General features: G+C 40.3%; 1 protein-coding gene across 2 annotated transcripts in view; it reads left to right on the forward strand.

Moving 5' to 3' along the window:
* The window catches only part of LOC105671821 (uncharacterized), a 305,353-nt gene that overhangs the window by 73,889 nt on the left and 209,360 nt on the right, over positions 1-22,104 (forward strand). The window contains exon 1 of one of the 2 annotated variants that reach the window (XM_012366291.2): positions 14,681-15,593. The exons of the other annotated variant lie outside the window; for it this stretch is intronic. Within the exon in view, the coding sequence (XP_012221714.1) occupies positions 15,531-15,593 (63 nt within the window). The 5' untranslated portion in view covers positions 14,681-15,530. Of the gene's footprint in view, positions 1-14,680; positions 15,594-22,104 lie in introns of those variants that run through there. 2 annotated transcript variants of the gene reach the window in all.

Raw genomic sequence — 22,104 nt, forward strand, 5'->3', positions numbered from 1 at the left:
CATCTTCTAAGACCCACCTTGCGCGACGTTTCCTGTTTCAATATGAGCTAGTGTGAAAACTAAATGTTGCAATCTCATAGCACTCATAACATAATGGTACCATATCCCGTCCATCATAGACATCGTGGTATTTAAAATCTCATTAAAGAGCAATTTCAAGTTATTAAGTCTGATGTCACACCAGCGCCATAATGTCGCATTACAATGGGTTCTCGCGTTATTATATCTCGTCCTATCAAAATAATATTTTCGCGAATTATACTTAAATTAACAAAATGAAAACATTTCAATCCCTTCTGATAGCGGTTTCGTGAAACAAGCGGACTGTGATTTGGGGACGGTGTAAGGGACGTTAAAAATGCGGCGGTTGGGATGCGCGCGTTAACCGGCCTGCGGATCCCGCGGAACGCCGCAAAACAAAATTGCCGCACGGCGATCGTCGTTGCGCGCGGGGAAGAAAAAAATGTCGAAGAGTCAGGAGAGAAAAAGTCCGACTGGCGCATCAGCCGGGGCGACGAGTAATCTGATCGGCCGGAACATTTGTATGGAATGTCGAACAAGTGAGCGTCGCGCACGGCGCGTTCCACGACTCGGTTCGTCGGTTAGGTGCACGCCAAGCGACGATCCGCTTCATTAACGCTGCGACGATCCGTAGATAAAGCGAAGTACAAGCCGGGGTGGAGTCGGTCGAACATCGTTGACGAGAGACGGAGGTGGAGGGTTAGGTGTGGAGGCAAGTACTTTGTGCTTCCAGAATTCTGAGGATATTCATGAGTGGGAGAATATTCATGAGCAGGCGAGAATGAAGTAGATAGATGACTTAACTTGTGACATCATCCCTCTGGGCACGTAGTGATTATTGCATTTAAAGTCGTCAATCTACATTTGCAAATTAAATTTTGTCAACATAAAAGATGGTTGTATCGTGTACTATTGCAAAATTGGTATAATTTATGTTACCTATTTGTAGTTGGAATTTTGTAATAATCTTATTCGTAATACAGACAATAATCATAGTGGATGAGTGAATTATTTATTTATATTGGGTGCGATTATCGAGAATAAATTGTTCATTTATTAAGATACGCGCATTGAGAGAAGAGAGACACTTTCTCTTGTATTATTTCTATATTTTAAAGATGTAAAGAAATACATTGTGCCAAATTTCAAGGTTTGAAACTTATTTATTAGTAGGCAATATCTTCCTGTCATCGATATTGCATATCGGTAATATTTGCTTGCTGCTGTTTGGCATTTCTGAGCTCTTTTATCTCCTCGCTTGACAGTCCATGCTCTTCGGTCGACTAGTTGATGATTATTGATGGGTATTAGTGCACTCGGCAAGGCGGCAACAGTAACGGTTTTAAATGCGCGAAAGCCCATGTAACTCCTCGCGTCAAGGACGTAAGAAAGGCAGAACAAGCAACTTGTGCTTTGCTTAAGCAGAGAGCCGAACTCGTCGTCGTAATTTAACCGCTCGGCCATCTTCAATGTTCTGGGCACCGCGGAAGGTAGGAACGCCTACGTGTAACGCAGGATTTATATCGCGTATTTTATGTTTGATCAACGCAGGCGGTTCGCTCTCGTTTCAGAATGTGCCGAATATCTGCGTCGGCAATTGCTAGCATTCAGTTTATTTTGTATATAGAACTGGGCTTGATGGGTTTTATGTCTTGGAATTCACAATTTATTTTGAAGATATGGAATATTTAAAAAAAATATAGACATTTAATAAAATATACAATACATGGGTGTTCTATAGTAAGATTGAACGATTTGTTGGCAATGATATATGAAGCCTTCTTGGAGATCTTTGTAATTTTTAAAGGGCCACCTATGAGGTGGTATTAAGTGAGGAGATATTAAGGTTACTGTCCATTTCCGAGCAAATTACGTAAATTACTTTTTTCAACTAATAGCGACTACGAGAAATGATAGGGCCACGATGATAAATGCAACCGAACAAGGGGCAACAAATAAAAAAGGTTGAGAAATGATGTACGGAACTGACGTGACTAACCCACATACACGTCATGTGGCGACACGCCTTCATGCATGATTCATAAAAATGTTCAAAAACTTTATCGATCGTATATATTATAATTAAAAATTGCCAGCTTTTGCCATTTTAATTCGGCTAGTATATATAGCGAACAGAAAATCCGCAAGACTTGAAACATTTTATATTTAATTCGCGTATTTTCTGCAGACAGCGAATGTGATTATCGGTGTCCTCGCTGTAAGAAATGCCGCGTTGCATTTCGAGCAAATTTCAGGACGATGACGCGCACCCTTAAATGGGCCACGAGGGATGCCACGTTGTCGCCATTTATCCTACTTGCCTCTACGCGACATCGGAATCCCTCAGTTTTATCGAATTACCTAGACACATTACGGCTAATGAGAGCAATCTCGCGCGAGTCGCGTCTTTGCCGCCGTCGCGGTCGCCGCCTCTGCCGCGTATTTACGTACAGATATAAAGATATATACGTCCGTGTGTATAACGTGTAACAGCATGCGCGTACGTGTCGAGTTTACATCGCGCCGCCAGCACCTCGGCTCGTCGTCACAAATTGCCCGGCATGCTTTTTCCTGCCTGCGAACGAATGGCCCCGAAGCATCGCGCTCCGATAGCTCCTAAACACGCCGCACGAATAAGAAGGCGAAATCGCGATTACAGTCGCGCGATCTTGTGCCGCAAGGCGACTCCTTTCGACAATCTCCCAGCTTGTTCGAACTAATTTCTTTACTCCTTCCGTATGAATTTTACAATCTTTCAGAGATAATACATTCTACAGAGTACGATTGGAATTCTAGCATTTGAATTTCAATTATCTTATGATAGATATATCGTGATGTGATTTTGATGAATGGCTATGAAAAGCTTGAAATAATTTTCACAATTTGACTCGATATATGTGCTTTTGATAAAATATTAAAGTTGCTAAGAAATTTATTTCAGAAACATTATCTTGAATTGATTCGAAATAATCAGCATCTAAATTTTTCAATATATCGATTTATTTCAATAAATAATGCTTGTATTTTAAGATATCTTATCTGTTGAAAGCGCGGATTATTATGAAGCTGTTTTACTAGTATCTTTCTATCTCCAGATCTATTTATAAACTCCTTTTATCACATGAAATAATTTTTTCTTTAAAAGATACAGAGGGATTTTTCTTGAAAAAAATGAGAAGGATCAAAAAGTTCATGATAACACCCTTGCTTTCTACTCACACTAGGGATCCTGAATTCTTTTATACCCGAGTGTCAGTCAGCTCGCGGCAACTTCGGATCTTTTTGCGGCGATTGATTTATGGCTGTAATGGAATCATTTATTTTCCCGCATAGTATAGTTCTCGGTAGCGTACGACGTATTCTTTTAGCATACTTGAGTGTGCTTTATTCTTTTACAGTCGTGCGAAAGAACTAGATTCAAGACGGCGTTACAAATTGCAATGGAATCCCGCTAATTCATTCTCCACACCGTTCCAATTGGATTTGAGTCTTTGCAAGAAGACATGAATTTTTCGGGTAAAAGACATTAAAGTTCAAATACAATATATATAGATATTCTTTTTCTAAAAATATATTAACTTTCTATTTTTGTTTTGTTATTATCATGTTTATAGGCAACGGATAAATTACGCGATATTTTTTCTTGCATGTAAAATACTGCGCGAAGAAATATGTTGATAAATTAATATTCAAATGTAGCACACATTCATAATCATGTGATGATTATTAATACACTTTTCCTTGCTTTTGTAGTTTCTCGTTAAAAAATGTGAAAAATTAATCATCTCATTCGCGATTTCTCCCGCTCACAATTTATGAATTATCTAATATTGCTTCAAATATCATTTACAAAATTACATATAACAATCGACATACAGCATTAAATCGGTTAACTGCCTTCTTTTCCATCGATGTACAATTACATCGTTTGCAAATTATTATTATATGGTCTACGATATCCGGTGCATAGTAAAAAGACTTTTATTACAACGTGCGTACATCGTTTTCCGTGTTTTTTAACGACCTGTATGTCTGCTGTTTTCAGTTTATCGTTTATTGATCGAAAGTCTCGTGAAGTAAGGAAATTAGAAATTCACTTGATTTCATTGTATTTAACAAATTTAATTTCAACCATAACATATTTCTTTTTGCATAGAATTTGTCCAAATTGCATTTATTTTTAAGCTATAAAATATCGATATTAACTTTTTATGTGAATATTATGTAAGGTATATACTCGGCCTTAACGAGCGCGCATGTTATGGAATCATAAGAAATTGATCAAACTAGAAAGGATATGATAGACACTTGTTTATTTTCATCGCCTTATTTGATTGACTTTTTATAGTGCATATAATGTGCATACAATTGCACGGATTTTTAAAGCATATAAGATTGACGTTAATTGACCGCATGCATTATATAAGATATACATACTTAGCTTCATCACAAACGTTCGCAAAAGTCTGAAAGAAAGCTCCGCTAGATTAGAAAATATATTGTGGATCGTTATTTGCGTGTTTTCACAGCTTTATTTGGACAATCGCGCACAATACGCCTACGAGCGCGATCATTTTTCAGCTATGCCTCAGAATCGACGTTAATTTATCGCGCGGCTTATGTAAGATGCACTCGATTGCACGGCGAACGCGGCGCGGAATCGTAATTTGCGTATTAAGAAGGAAAAGTACCGAGAGTGTGCTCGCCTTATTATTCCTTATCTCAACCCGGACCTGCCTCTCTCTTTCTTTCTTTCCCTCTCCCTATAGTCACGTGTGTATGCGCTCTGACACGCGTGTATTAAAGCGTGCGCAGCACCCGAGGCGGATACCCTTCGCGCCGACAATTACGCAATCCATCGCAATTAACAGCATTAGCGGCCGCCTTAGATCTAATCGTAGCCGCTTCGCTTCCATCGCGGTAATTACCGTGGTCGATGCTCAATATTTCACATGGTAATGGCGGTTGATAGCTACCCCGACCGTCGGTCGAACTCCGTTTCAACCCTCCAGTCACTATTCCCCATGGAAACGCGTCTCTTTTTTTTTTGTTACTTTATATTACGTGCGTTACGCTCATCATTATGACGATGACTGCTATGTCGCTCAGGAAAACCTTCTGATAGTACTATGTTTTCACAGCCTGAATAATTTCGCGAGCCGGCGAGTTTGAGTTTCACAGAGGGGTTGTTGAATATCGCGTAGATCACACACGCAAACCTACGAGTTTGATTCGAAAGTAAGGGTGGTTTTTATCGATCAGTTGGAAATTTACTTTCCTTTAATAGTTCTATAAAAAATATAAACGGGAAAGCTTTAATCCATCTTTATTCATTTTATTTTATACTTTTTCTTTATTTTACAGTTTACATACATTTTTAACAATCTATTAAATTAATCGTGGTTCCTGATTTTTGTAACATTTATTTTCTGAGAATAGCATTGATATTTTAATTTTGTCCAACGGATAAAACACGTGTCTTTGCTTCGCGATATTGGCATCCGTAAAGCGCTGCGATTTTCTGATTTTTCACCTGCGAGCTGACCAGAAGAAGGGAATCCAATATGTAAGGTTCTCCGCGACGAAGATTCGAACGTCACGGATCATTTCGAGAACAGGCGACTTTCGAAACGATCCGTGACGTTTGAATTTTTCCCGACGAGTCCGCTTCTTCCCCCGGATCGGCCACGCGTGACGACACTCACCACCGCGACCGGGCGTCATTACCGGGCTTAGGGCTCTCTCTTCTTACGACATTTATTACCGGTCTCGGATACGTATGGCTCGGTGGCGGATCCATCCGGTGCGGCGCGGCGGGTCCGTCGTACAGCGATAGCGACTACGAGGCCGTAACTCCGGCCGCAGTTTCCGCGGTGGCACGTCGTCGTGCTCAACGAGCCTTTACGAGGCTTCCTCGGAGGACGCGATACTTTTCTCGACGGCGGCGGCGGCGGCGGCGGTCATTGTCAACAATGCGCGATGCGGAGGCTTACTCACCGTCGGCGGACAATCGTTTTTGCCACCTCCGCTGACGGTAGGCCAGCACGCACCGCGGCGCACTGGTGGGGATTTATGCTAACGCGTTAATAATGATAGGCTTTTTGTGTCGTGGCGCGTTTGCTGGCGCGCGCGTCTCTCGTTGCCGCTCGTTCATTTGTCCGCTGTCGCGTCTGGCCAGCCGCGGTTGTAATTTCGACCGCTTTATTGACGCGATCTTTGGGACCAAACGGGGCGCTTTATCGCCGATTAATGATACGGTAGGACGTACCGTGCATGCACGCCGCGCATTATAGCGATAAACGGGACGCCTCGTCGCGGCCGTTAAGACACTTGCACTTTCGACGATGTCCGTTAATGTCCGTTATTTATTTTGTCGTCTCAAGTACATTATTTCGGACCGTTTGGACCGCTTTATTTACTGACACACGTCTGGTGTTATCGGTCGCTCGGATGCGGTCTTCTATGTACTTTCCCCGGATAAATTGCCGTTATTGTGTAACGTAAGAAGCTTTTGCACTTCATTATAACGTTTTATTGCTTATCGGTGTAATAAAATCCAATCTCAGATTTAACGCGTATTTTTACAGTCGCAAATTATCGATGATTTCTTTATATATATTGGCAATTACTCTTTCTCTTGAAATTCCACTGGAATTCTATTCAAGTTTATTTTAAGTTTAAATATAAACAGTAAAACGAAAAATAAACAGTATTTCTTAAAAAGAAAAAGGAAGAGAGCAATTTATTCTAAATTATTTGAGAAATACATTTTATTTCCTAGTTTGAACCAAAATGTGAATATGTATATTAACACGCGTGAACTGGAGGCAGGCCGTGTACAAGCACGCAAGTGTGTACATTACTACGAAATCACGATGAAAACTTGGGCCGAGAACGCGGCGAACGACATGGATGCGCCTCCGCAAACTAGTCCCGAGTCGAAGGTGCATGGTGTTACCGTTAACGAGTACCGACGTGGCCAGTGAAGTTGTCATGTCCCCGATGTCCTGCGCGCTCCTTTTCTGCGACAGTCTGTCTGCCCCTCGTTTGCCGTGTCTTCTCTTCCGTTTCTCTCTTAATATCTGCCTACGTTCAAACGTGTTGTCCTCTGCCGCACCTCTCCTTCGTGCATCTTCTTTCATTCGTTTCCCTCCGTAAGAAGGACGACCTTCCGTGTGCGCGGATGGGCATTGAATCGCCATCCGAAGTCCAACCCCGGTCTGCCAGTACACGAAGTGCGTTTATATCGCGGCCGTCGTTCGTCGTCCAACGTGCGAATGCATCGACGTGTACGTCGGACGACTAACAATGCCTCGCGTTTGCTCGTTCTCCGAGCGAGAAAATCTGCATTCCTCATCCTCGCGTATCGGAAATCCCACGGTGCATGAGACGTGCTGAAACAGGATCGCGTGGATTTAACGAGCTCTTCTTGCAAGCTGAAAAATGCTGATGCTAGGAAACTTATGCTAAAAGGAACTATTTTACGAGAGTAATCTTAAGAGAATACTAGAATAAAAAAAAGGAATGATAATTTAAACTATAAATATCAAAGAACGTTGATGAATTTCGCATAAATTATGCTGTAATTTGCTCTCTTTGTGCGCGATAAAAGTGCGATCTATGCGATAAAACGATTTCATACGTCTGAGAAATCTTTTCGTCCTATAAGTAATTAAAATGCATTTAAGCGAGGAATTCATAATAATAACAATTTTGGAGACATTTAAATGTAATTAAACAACAATGAAAGAAATCATAAGGAAAATATATATGCATAAAATTCATGTACAACATATTGAAATGCAGGCAAGAGAGCATTCTTTCTAAATTCAACAATAGCGATTCACTCAACTTCCTAACCGAGGTACATGTAGCTATTCAAGATTTCGTCTCTCGGCTAACAAAAGGTTTGTTTGTCACGCATCAGACCAACACTTTAAGATAGATATACACGAGTAAACTGTGACATCAGATTACGATATCGAATAATTGTGCCGAAGTAAAAATTACCTGAAACACATATTTACCATTTTGTTACCATTTTTTTCACGATCTTTGAAACAAATAATAAATGAATTTAAAGAGATGTATGAACATTCAAAACAGTTTGCTCACAGTGTATACTTATCTTTACGTGAAAGTGTCACGTTAATTCCTCTTTTCTTGGGCTATGACACTTTTTCCATCCGTTCATTCGTCAAGCGGAAAGCGACGGTCGAAACTCGGACTTCGACCAAGCTCAACGGCCACGGTCGAGAAAGTGCTCCGACCTTAATGCGCCTGAGAGAAGCGAGAGCAGCTAGAAAAATTGCTTCTGCGGGCGTTGGTTGAATCTTTTACATTCACGAACGTTTCGAGTCTATGTTTTTTTTAAACGGGGAAATCCGTTCGCGAACGAGACGAATCCCGGTAAACTATGTAATTTACTTCTATTATATCTTTTATTACGAGATACGAATCCCTTAATTATCAGAATTGCTTAATGATTATTACGGACTGGGTCCCCCAAGCGTTTAGGATAAAATAATCGGCGAGGTTAAAATAACACTCGAAAGCAACGGGAAAGAAAAAGAAAGTAGAATAGCAATTAATTCTATTATTTAAACACGAAAGCATGATTTTATGTGACAAGACAACTTTCATTTCTCCGAACCACTTGAACATTGCTTCCCAGTTACGTTAGAGGGCTGGAGATCGCTGTACCGATCAATCGAAACATCCTGAACGCTCTGAGCTCTACGAGAACGATTAGTCGTGACGCGACTCGCGAGGGACACTCAAGATAAGTCAAGCCGCGACAAGTTCCCGCGACAAGCCCGACCGGTACCGGAAGCGAAAACGCCGCGCGGCAACGAGCGGGAACAAGCAGTAAAGGGCGCGGGAAGGGTGCGTTGTCCACGGCCACGGACAGGTAACAACGGTGGTTCGCCATTGTGATGCTGCCGGGGCCAGAGTCGACTTTTACGACGCGGACGCGTAACAAATGCCGCGCGCGCATACATTAGCCCGCATTAATATCCTCCTAGTTTGAATTTATTTATGCCCATATTATATTCATGCGTCTCGCTACGAGCCGCCGATGGCGCGGGGCACGCTTTTCGCCGCGATGATATATCCGGCGTGGCAGTTGCTCTATTGTTCGGCGATCGACCGACGAGATTCACTCTCTCGCTTCTTTATCCCAATCGCACGCTCGCTGATTCGCCATGATAAATGCAGTTTTTGACACGTACACTCATTAGTTCGTTTAATTAACTTTTGATGTGCAACTTCCTAAACACGGTCGGCTGCATTTTACGCAATATTGATGAATTAATCGCTGTTTACTAGACATTAAAATATATGCGTGAACTTATGGGTCGCTAATGTCTCATGAAAGCGTAGCGACGCGCCTCGCAACTCTCCTCCACGACGTTCCTCGACAAATCGATTTAGAATCACCGGTCGTGGCATCGCCGCCAACGTTACCGCCGGCGCGCCGCCGCTACGTGTGCGGTTGTAATTGCGGCAAGTAACGCTGCAAATGCATACGTAATGCGCTACCGAGCTGTCGTGGAGTATCATTACCGCCGCGAATCGGATGATTTATGCCGCGCCGCGGGTACTCGCGCGCGCTATATGCGCTTCGCGTCATCTTCGCTCCCTCGCACGTGACTTAATTGTTTCATCGAGGTGTTCGCGCAGTGTGACGATAAGTTCTGCGGAAGCGGAGTGATGGAGCGAAGGATTCGGGTCAGTTGCATCAACGCCAGGGTTAACCAACTTTAGATTAGCATTTCCCTTTTCTCCAATTATACTGTTTATCTTCTTATAGTAGCTTTTTTCATAGATATATGTAAAATTGAAAATATTAAATCTTTGTTTCTCCAAAAAATCCATAAATATTTATTTTTATTGTTAATTACATCTCAAATGTAAAACAAATGTATTATTCGTCGTTTAGACATTCGGGAGAATTTTTTCGATTATTGTATGCGTATCTGTCGTGCGACGCGATACTTTGTTTCAGCGAAGTAGTTAGAGAACAGATCAAATCGCGATAGCGAGTGATGATAATATCGCGGGTGAAGTAGACGCACCGGTAGTGGATGATATATGTCGGATCGTGTTACATTACAATGGTTTACAATGCTGTATCAGCAAAGAGATCTCGGATAGGACACGCAGGTCGGTAAATCGGTCTATAAATCTCAAAAAGTATTGCTGCCGTTTGTCTCTTGAAAATCGTTGCTACCTGTTGACATCGTCTAGCTATAAAAATCGTGTGCAAGCGTTAGTGTTAGTGTTGTTGGAAACAATTTCTCAAGTTCATTAAAGGATTCGTTCATAAATTTACATTAAGAGACGCATATATCAATGTCGTAATTTCCGCGAATTAACCACTATATTCAGTTTGCTGTTATTTTCAACATAGATCAAATCGAGTTTGCGATGTGCTCGGTAGTTTGCTTGATGCCTTCTGCCAGTCCATATAGCCACGGCGACCGCAGTAGTCTCCGCATGCGGAGAGGCATTGCGAGTTGTAGAACGTTGTCGTGACGACACCTAGCACGGCCACCTAGCCATGCATTATGCATCTAATGTTAGTTACATGAGGTATACGGAGGCGCTAGAGCCATCTTCCCAGGGTCCGGGGAGTTTATAAGGTTGGACACCGACGTGTCTACCTGTCGTCAAAGCCTAGGTCGTCCTTTTGCCACCTCACCTGCAGGGCGGTTTTAACGGCCGAGGAACTGCCGGTGCGACATAACGCGGCACTTCGTCGCGACGTTTCCGTTTTACTACTGTGTGTAGTCTTGAATTTAATTTCTACCGCTGTGCTCGTTTAAACCTGACGTTTTAGTGTCTAACATTTTCTGTTAGCAGCAGACATTTGGAATCAATATGAATGAGATGTTCATAGTTTCCCACTTTAATTTGAGATAGATTTGTATTAATTGTGTGATTCGCGTACGTACATAAGCGCCGTAATATATTTTTATGTGAATAATATATATTAAAATAATTACATCTATTATTTTTTTTTTTAATTTACTGAGGAGAGTTAGACATACTGTATATATTCTGTATAAAAAGATGTTTAATGTTGCAAAAAAGTAGATTCTCAAGTGGCACAATGCGATATCTAGTTTCATAGGCTTATCTGTGTAATCAGAGCATAGGTTTTTCGTTTGGCGGCGAGTCTTTGAAGTCGAACCATGCCTGTCGCAAGAGCTGGTGATTCTGTCCAGTTACGTATTGACGAGCTTTAATTGCTTTTCATTAGCGATAATTAACTGAGTTAACGTGGCAACTAAAGCCATTCTTACGGAAAGTACACGTAAGATTAATACGTTTTTCATTTCTAATTTGCATAATTTAAATAATCCCAATTTACTTTTTGTCTTGGAAGAAAAAGTTGTCGCTTGAATTGAAAAATTTTATGTTGGAATAATTCGGATTTTTTTGAAAACACAAATATTATAATTATTTTCAGTTCTGCAAATCTAATTTTTTTACCAGTATTAAGTATAATAAAATTTATTTTAATAAATTAGACATTTTATGGGTGAACTTTTATACTGAATTGACTGCTTTTTTTGTAAACTACGTTTAATTTCCGATATGAGTTATGTTAAACAAAAATATTTACTAATGTTGAATCCAGTTTTCTCTTATAAATAAGCTGCTTGACGTATAAAATTGATAAATCCTTTTTACATTTCTCGAAGAGTATAAAACTATCTCAGCATCGCGAGTTATTTCGCAATCCTTGCCTAACTCGACATAATGTGCTCGCTTTGCAATGAGAGTGAAAGAGTTCTGAAATCATCCGGGTGTGTCTTCGTAGCGATGCAACAGGCCGAGTGCGCATTGCTGGGTTCGGTTTTTGTCGAAGTTGTACGAGTCAAAGTCCTACACGTATTGCGTGGAATTCCACCTATCACAGCGCGAAAAGATAGATAATTCTCGCCAAGTCCTGAATGATTGCTCTGCAGAATTGCGTTACTCGCAACGTTCCGCTGACAATAATTACCCAGCAATAAAATAAATTTATTAATATTTCTTATGGAGTAAGAATCTACTTCTTGGTCTAATCTTTTTCGTTTTCACATACCTGTAGTAATATTCTAGTGCGATTTAATATGTCCGTTAATTTGAATATTAAAGCAAGGTATATATGCTCGTTATTTAGCATAAATGTAAATTTCCAGAATCTCGTCACTAATCGAGTTAATGCACATTTACTATTTTGCTCGAATCTACACTATATCCGTATTTGCATCGGCCCGTGTTTGCGGATGGCGGTCAAATTTTTTGTCGTCGAGACTCATCATTATCACCGAGGTGATAACGTGTAGCAAAGTGGTCTCAGTGCGTTAAATTTAGTACGTGTAGCGGTATTCAAGAATGGAAATCTCTTTAGTCGATGTTCTTGCCGTCGTTCTTAATCACCGCCGGGGGAGTTCGCGAGATTAATTACCGGTATTTCTTATTCGAGAGCGTAGGTTGATTAGATTCGACCCAAAAGTCCACGTGGCGAAACGCGCCGGGCCGCACATTACCGAGCATTGCGGCAGTCGCCTTGCGCACCGTACGTTTTCGCCCGGAGATCCGCAGAAAAGGGAAAGAGGAAAGCCATTTGCATATTAATCTGTATAATTAACTGCCGCTAACTAATCGCGCGCGTTTAATTAGTGTTTTGCGCGTGAGCTTGTACGATAAAGTGCAATAGTGACACCTGACGGGGATACCTTCATCCGTGCTTTGGAATTTTCCTCTTCAGAGTTTCATTCGTGTCGTTCCTTCAATTGCTGTATTTGTGTCACAGCAAGAAGTAAAACATAAAAATAACTTTTAATTAAAATTAATGGAAATTAAACTAATTGTAAGTTTCTATCTCTGTAATTTGCGAAAAAGCATTAGTTAGACTTCAGCTAATTTTATTAATTAACATTTACATGAATAACTCCATACATAAGCGCCAATCGCTCGGTGCGGACTTTCGAGAGTAGTTCACGTAGTGCGAATTTTACCGATCGCTAAGGGAAGCTTTCTACGCTGCATCGTTAGAATTGAAAGCGCGTTGCCTCTTTTGTTGTATCGCACTTACTTCACTTTCACCACTATTATATTACGAATATGAGCCAAACCGCTAGCTCATACTCGTGCAAAATAACGCCGTCCCCGCCGTTGCATAAAGGTACCGTTGATGTTGTACCACGAACGTGAATCCCCCCCTCCTGACGTCTATACTCTCCAGCGGGACGACAGCAGCGTAAGCCAGAAATATCGTTACGAGCCGGTTACGCAAATCGCGCGAGAGCTCGCCGCGAGAGAACAAGACAAGTAGAAAATGTATTTATACGAATGGTGTGTTGTGCGGTGAATCGCGCGAAAGAGAATGGACTAATAAAGATTGTAAAGATTGAACGTAGCTGACGTTAATAAAGCTGGCTGGTCCCGGAGGTATTATCGATGATATTTCTAGACGCATATCATTATCGCCGAGGTACCACGCTGCTACTGGCGTTGCATAAAGATTAACACGATGAAAATAACCGTGGCTTTTGTAACATACACATGCGTTCGTTTATTTAAATAATATATGCGACTTGGTAACAGTAGAACGGTATTAAAATTTTTTTATAAGATAAAATTATAGTAATTTGAATAAATATATTATTCTATTGACAGATGAAAGACATAAATAAAAAAAAAATATCTTTTCTGATAAACTCAAAGAATTATAAGGAAATTATAGAATTATAAGAATTATAAAGGAATATTTGGCATTGCTTGGTCAGATAGCATAATCGTATTGATGAAGATCTTCAATTATGCGACATAAAATATCAAGGTGTGTGCGTATTGTTGCAAATGCAATACACGATCGCGCGAAGGTGCAGGAAAATTTTAAAGGTCGCGTCCACGCCTCTTCTCGACTTCTAGCTCGTTCTTTTACCGCGAGTCACGCAGTCGGCGCCGACCTCTGAGGATTATAACTAACCAACCTGTCGGTGCACTGTTGTTATTTATGAAACTCTCTGCACAGTCAAGTCGTGCCCCACCGATAGACGCGAGCCGATGTATCACGGCGCTGCGTCGAATGTAAATATTTATCGTACGCACTTATACGCGCTTCTCGCACGACAAGACGTCTACTACTTTCCGGTCTACATCGAGAGAAATCTTCTAAATCGGTAAAAATATATTTTTGACTGAAATTTGCGTTACGGAAAATTTGTTGTGCGTGTTGCGTGAGATAACATACATACAAATTTTTAGAGATGAGAGAGAGAGAAAGGAAAATTATTAATTATTAAAAGTAAAATCAAAATTCAATGGTTTATAGATTTTGACGGAATAAGCCGGTTTTACACATATTTTCTATAATTACAAAATTCTTGTAATATTATAAGAATTTTGTAGCAACTTGATAATATGTACAAAATTGTTGTGCAGAAAAATGTTGAAAATTTAGGAAAAATAAACTAATTCTTTTGTAGGAATTAGAATTTTATTTATTATTAAAATTCTATAGCCGTATAGTTTTTCATGAAGAACAATAATAAAGAAAGAGGCAGTTGTGAAAAGAATGAATTTACATTTATATCTCACACATAAATGCGATTGATATGACGACGATGATGAAAACAATCTTGTTTCCAACGGAAATTATTTACACGCTCGTTCTCGCGATCTGTTATTCCCGAACGTAATCTTTTACTCGCCGAAATTTAAACAAATAACTAAAATAAATCAAACAATTAGGGTGAGCTTTTTTAGTCGAGATATCTTTTCACGTCGGAATTTGTTCTTCCCGCAAATATCGTCGATGCTTCTTCGGACGCGATCGGTCATATTCGTCAATTATCGTTGATGTTCTGTGAAGTTGGCCAATCTGTCTTTTTGCTCGCGCACGAGTATGTCGCTGGACGCGTCTTTTCTTTGAGATTTTCTCTTTCGTGTTTTGGCGGATTTACGGCGTAATATTAACCGGAATGTACGATATTCGCGAGTATACGTGCTTAAAATTACATTGTAACTGAAACAGACCGAGTCGCAGACGCGATGCACGAAATTATATTAGATGAAAATCATCCGTCGCGATAACCTTGATTTGTCGTATACGCAAAGTGCGCGAAGACGTGCGCTGTCGTTCGTGTTTACGTTCTCCCCGCCATATTGTCGATTTGTTCGTCGGGTTCATGTTTTGTTATGCGGCATTTTCCATATTTCGGCGGTAGTGTGTAATGTACGGTGTCCGCGAGTGATCAAGAGTTTCCGTGGAAATTCTGATGATTACGTCACACAGCATCGGCGCTTGCTGTACGTCGGTGTACGAAAGTCGCGTTCGGGAGTGAAAGATCGCGGGAACGATTGCGCGAAGAATTTACGTTGAAATCGAGGTTGCGTTGTCATAATCGTCGTCTCGGTCGTGAGTGTGTGTGTTAAATGTGAAGAAACTTGGGCTCGTACTCGCGAAGGTTCATGCTGTGATCGCCGGCCACTGAGGTTAAACGGCGATGAAGCTCGACTTTCCTGAGGCATTGAATGCTACGATATATGTTCGGTTACAGCTGCGAACGGTGAGTACAAGATATTAAATTTCGCTCTTTTCACAACTGCATGGCACATTTAGAATATTGCATCAAATAAAAATATAAATACTGATTACGTACAATTTTTTGAATTGCGAGTCAATATTGCAAAATAGTGAGATGCATTATTAAGAAAATTATATAAACTGAATTTTATATAAGCAATAAATTTAAAAAGAATTGTAAAACATTTGAGAGATGTGAGAGAAGTTGACAAAATATCAGTTTTATATATACTTGAAATTTTTTACAATTCTTTTTAAATTTATTGCTTATATAAAATTCAATTTATATCATTTTCTTAATAATTTGGTTCACTATTTTGCAATATCGACTCGCAATTCGAAAAATGGTAAAAATTTGTATGTAGATTTTTAAGAATGATACGTAATCAGTATTAATATTTTTATTTGATGCAGTATTCTAAATATGCCATGCAAAATATAAAGCCCTCATCTTCGTCACTATTTTATGAATAATTATAGTTTCACGAACTTATGCTTATCAGGCAATTCGCGCTTGTTTCTTAATATAATATTCATAACATAACAAAAATGAGAAAATTAAAAATATCTTATCCATTATAGCTCGTTGCAAAGTTTCATACTCCTTAAGCTAACGTCTCCAAGTCGTCTTGTCAATAAACTGGCAATTTAATCGTATGATATCATTCGAAGCCTTCATATTTTCAGAAGTATAATTCATTCTTCGAACGCTTCGATAACAGGTTTTGTGAGCATTAATTCTCTCTGCGGAATGATATACGTCCGTGCATTATGTGCGGAATAAGTCTCATATGCGATGATGTGAATGCATGCATGCCTCTTGCGCGTCAATATCCATATATTAGAATTTCGTTTCATCGTTCAATAAATCAGACTGATAATACGTATCCTAACGTATGCAACCTGACTGCGGCATAATTGCAGGCGTCGTAGCGAACGTTGTGCTTACGACTCGTGACTCGTCCGGAAGGGGTTAATTAGCATGGCCCCGTTCTTCCGGGGGAAGTTCACGGAGAGACAGAAGGAGAGAAAGAGAGAAAAAGGGAGAGAGAGAAAGAGAGGGGGAGAGAATAAGGATTACTTAAAGTTTCCGCGTTTCCAGTGTAAAATTATCGGAAACTACCGTTGCGTACCTTCTCAGAGATAACTGCGATTATTTCACGGACGTCGTTTGGAAATACCGAGAGGGCGACTCGAGATTTCGCTTTCCCAGAATGGAGGAGGAAGAGAACGATTTCTCTTTTTGTTTTTCAACAATTTAGATAGTCTCGACCTCCCGAACTCTCCGACGACCCTTAACTCCGGTTCCATTTGCCGAAAACGAGAGAGAGAGCGTGCGGGTGTTATTACCTTTAATATCGAAGGCAGTCGAAAATGTGCATTCTTGCGTCACGACTCGACATTATTTATATCCGTAAAATGGCGTATCATCACGAGAAGATTAACGATTATATTCTCATAATGCATATTCATGAAATTTCGTGAGTCTAATTAACGCTGAAATGAGCCTCAGACGAGCGAATGACCTTTGACGGATTAAACTCTTGAGGGTTCATACAGAATTGACGCAATTAAGACTTTCAACGTTTACATGAGAAATAAGCTCCAACCGTATAATATTCGGGAATCAAAAATAATTGGTTGAAAGTGATGCATGTTATGTTTTCGAGGATCACCGTTATTTTACACGGAATGTTACGATTCTGGTTTAATTTTACACAATATACATCATTTATTTTTTATTAAAATTCGATATATCATTCAAGAAACAATTTCATTTAATTAGCAACAAAATTAAATTACTTGATTAAAATTATACCTTTTACTGTAACAAAAATTAAATATTTAGTCGTAAAAAAATTAATCAATCTTTTCGACGTAATTTCTTATGCCTGATTTTGCTTTGAATTCTATATTAATGCTGTAAAGAATTATATTTACGCATGCAAGTCTTGTGTGTAATGTAAAAGCGTCTAGTCACAAATATCCATAAAAGTAATTGATATTTATTTGCTGATAAATTTCTATACAGCCAATGCCGTAAGAGTTGGAACACCGTCAAAGGAAACAAAACTGTCCGGTGAACGCGGCCGCTTTACGGCAGCACTCTGACTCCGCGTTTGCGCCTCCAATACGTTAAACTCGGCCCGTAATCAGTTCTCTCTGTTACGAGCAGGCGCAATCGTCCCTCCCTGATTTTACGAGCGCGCGGTGAGAGAAAAGCGCAATTCCAAGATAGGGCAATAAAACGATATTCTCTATTGTGAACTAACCTGACCGCGCGTCCATCGGCGACGGCTGGAAGGAGAACGTGAAGGGGAGACATAGAGAGCAGGGGAATAGAGAGCGGCAGCGAAGAGTCTGAAGAGGCGGAAAACCGCGCGGCCAGACGTGGTTCCGGAGATTTACGGGTCGCCGGATAACGAAGGGGACTCATCAGCATCGGCAATGGCGGCGCTACACCGGCCGGCCTTTTGTGTCCCGTGCCCGCATACCCGGCGCGCAAAGTCCACCGCGATTCCGCGGTACGAGCGAAAAAGAGAAGGAAAGAGCCGCGAGCGTTCAATCAATTTAATTACTCGCTGGAATCACGCATGCCGAAGCGGGACGCGCGCAATCGCAATACACAGGACTATCGCTCGAGTAACTTGTTAGTCGCAGCGGCGTTGAATCTTTCTGGAGTGGATGACGATCGGAAGATCGGAGATAAAGATCTGGACTTGTATCGCGTATAAATCTCTGCAGAATGCGTACGATACGTTGTCAATAATTCCTGCAGTTGTGTATTCAATTGGAAGAGAATTCGTTTCCTTGATTTTACTAAATCCGTTTAACCACGCTTTCAATCGTTGAATATGCTAAATGTTTTATCGACAATTAATATAGAATTGATGTAAAAATAACCATCCTAATGATAATTTATTATTAACTGCAACGCTAGATGAAATTCATATCAGAATAGATAAAGATCTCGAACGGAAATGACGGATTTATCCGAACGTTTTGCAAAATGTCACATCGAGATATGTCAGAATATACTATGCAAAACAAAAGACTATTATACGAGTGACTCGTCTGTATAACAACATTAAATCTTCGTGAATTGGACGGCAACCGGAAACAGAAACGAAGATCTACAATATATCGGTGGACATAAATTCTGCGCAAACACAGTGTGTCTTCTAGAAAATCTTAATTGCTCGGATTCTAAAGCACTACTTCACAATTAAAAAAATCAAAAAACTACATTATTAATAGAAATAAGTAAATGTAATTCAAAATACAAATAGATTTATTCGCTTATTTTTTTGAAATTGAAAAAAGATTTTTTGTATTTCTATTTTTTTTTATTCGAAAGAACAAAGTGTTTGTATTGATTTCAAATACATAGAAGGAATTACAAAACGCGCGTTTTCATCAATCTCGACGGACAAATTTGCGTAGTGAAAAATGTCGTACGCGTGCGCGCACCATTAATACGGATCATTAGATCAAGCTGAGAGGACTATCAAAGGGAACGGACTCTAATTATTCTTGCCGACGCATGACAAATTGATACAATCGGGGAGACTGATGACGTGCATTCGCCGGGGTCGCGCGATGGCCGAAAGATGACAAACGGGTATGTTAATTGCGAAAGGGCACGCATTGCACCGCATAGGCGTGCAGTTCGAGTGCGACGCGCTGCTTTACGACTGTTTTAAAGCTGACTGAAATATACGGCGACCGATGAAATCGGTGTGAGCTAACGTCGATGACGTTGATTTTTTCCTTGTGACTTTATGGCTCTTGCGCAATGATAAGAGAAAAAAAGTCGTACGAACGTGCAGAATGAAAATTGTTCCAACTGTGCGTTCCCACAGTTTCAATTAGCCTTCGATGGTGGACCTTAAATCACACTTTATTTTATAATTGGACCGTTTCTTTTTGTGCAGAAGAAATATCAAGCAATAAATTTTAGTTATTAATTTTTTTATATAAAAAAGGCAAGCGTTATATTTTTCTTATTCTGAAAAAAATAATTTTATAAATTATATAAAGTTTCAAGCTCGTCGTTCATTTATTGGATTTTTCTTCTGCACTAACCGTATCTATACGATTACTAGAATAACAAAAATGACTTGACAATGTTTACGCCTCATGCAAATTTCCGCGTCATGTAAATTTCCACGCTGTGCATCGCGTGATCGCCAATCTTCAATCTTCCACGACACGCGGACCTATAATGCAGACAAGAGGCCGTAGCGCGTAGTCATTTATCTCGAATTTTCCACGTCATTATCTTCGCGTTCGATTACGCGGAGGGCATTTCTCTCATCATAGATAATACGTCATATTAACATTATCAATGAACCGGCGAATAGAGCCATAGCGATATTGCCATTTCTGCGACCACAAGAAAATATATTGCGGGATATTTGTTCCGTGAGTAAATTATCAAAAAATATTCCCATCGGATTGTAAGCACTTTCCTACAATGTGTAGCCTTAAATATCAAATAATTCCAAAGAATCTTTTCTTAAATTAAAAAAAAAGCATCTTCACGTTTATTAAAATATTTAATATATTAATACATTTTTAGATATATAAAAAATATAAAAATTAGCTACAATTATAGTGTGAGCAAGTTTATAATAAATTGTGGACTATCAAAGCCAATATATTGCTTTGAAATCGTCGATTCGCACAATGCATCTACGCTGTTGACGAGTATATATCGCATTAATTATTTCTCTTGGTCATTATATATAATCACATTGCAATATGCTCGAGCAAGGATATTAATTTTCGATCGTTTGAACCGACCACGCCTCGAAAAATGACTAGCAACGCGCGGTATGCAAAGAAACCAGATACCGGAATCACTGGAATCCGCCGGTCGTTCACGCTCGCAGACATCTCTGCATGTAATTATGTACAATGATAGCCATGTCGTTTCGAACGCTTTTAAATACACATTCCCGTTTAATGTGCGCGCCTGGTGCGATCGTGATGCACAATAAGGCGCGACAAAGAATGCAATTGCGACGCGATTTAATCGTATACCGGCCCTGGCAAGTTGATAAGCAACAGACGTGTCGGATATTTTAAGAAATTTCTTACGATGTTGCATTCGTATATGAGAAAAAAAGCAAAGAATTTACGAGTAAAAGCCGGAGCTTCATACGACAGAGAATCTCGAAAAAATTCTCCCCGCTAAAATGTTTTCCTGTGAACGATAGGTGCGAAGATCGACGTGCGATTCTTTAACAAGATATGATCTCACATTTCGTTAGAGCCGATGGACGAAGGGAGGGTGGACGGGGGGGTGGTGGTGAAAAAGAAAGGAGCTCTCTCTCTCTTCGCCGGTGCGACGCAGCCGCCGCAGGGAAACGCGTGAGCGTGCACGCGTCGTCGCAATATATTTGCTGTGAGTCCTATCGGTCGGCGACGGTTAAGGCCAAGGTAATTGCATTGTACGCGCTTGTCCTTTCAAACGCCAATCACCGGCGACAAAACGTTCGTCGCGCCGCGGCGAATCGCGCTCGTGGCCGGATGGCGGCGCCGTCGCTTTTAAGGCCGCGTCGTGGTTGACCGCGTGCGATTCCTTACGTTATTTCCTCGGCTTACGTCCATCTTCCTTCGAAAGCTCGGTCCCCGAGTGTTGCCGCCGTATTCGTTATACGATAATCGCGATCATACATTTCGATTGAAAAGCAACGCCAAAAGCATCGTCAAATTTGGGAACAATTTAGGGATGCGTGTATTAAAAGAAAAAAATAGGTAAGATAAAATTTCAATTTGAAACATTTTATTGGCAAGAATATCGTTAATATTTTTATAAATATTAATGCATAATAAAATATCCAAAGTTATTTCAAAACACCGCGAAGATTAGCTGTTGCATACGAAAAATCGGATAAATTAAAATAAATTGCGATTTAATCGTGTTTGTATTTCTGCTAAAATTTTCCAGAAAAATTTTTAATTTTATAAAAGCTAAAACGGAAATGTTGAAATAACATTTAAAAAGCCGCACAATAGCCGACGATAAAAGCATTGATGAAATTTCCAGTGCGTTTCTCCTCGCTGGAAATGCGTCCTTTCGTGGGATCGTTCATCCGCGTAATAGAGTTTCCCTTGACGTATAATCTTGTCGTCTTCGCAATCGATATCGCTCGAGTACAGCGAAGAGTGAGAGAGGCAAAACGAGAGAAAGAGAAGGAACGACAGGACGACCATAAGAAGTGCACGTGGGCGGCGAGTAAGTCGCATACACGTTATTTAAGCACTTAGATCGGCTCTGTTATTGTCCGAGGTGCTAATAGATCTAATAGATAGGCCGGCTTCCACTTCCTAGCGTTAATAAATCATTCAGACTTCCACCTGGCTGTCTACTGCCTTTTCCGAGATGAGGCTTTGACACATTCAAATTGCACTTTATGCAATTTGCGGGAACGATCTAAATTATAGTTACTCGATTGCTTCCTTGAGTCAATAGATAATTTTTAATG

The sequence above is a fragment of the Linepithema humile genome, chromosome 6, assembly GCF_040581485.1.
Source record: "Linepithema humile isolate Giens D197 chromosome 6, Lhum_UNIL_v1.0, whole genome shotgun sequence".
Lineage (NCBI taxonomy): Eukaryota > Metazoa > Arthropoda > Insecta > Hymenoptera > Formicidae > Linepithema > Linepithema humile.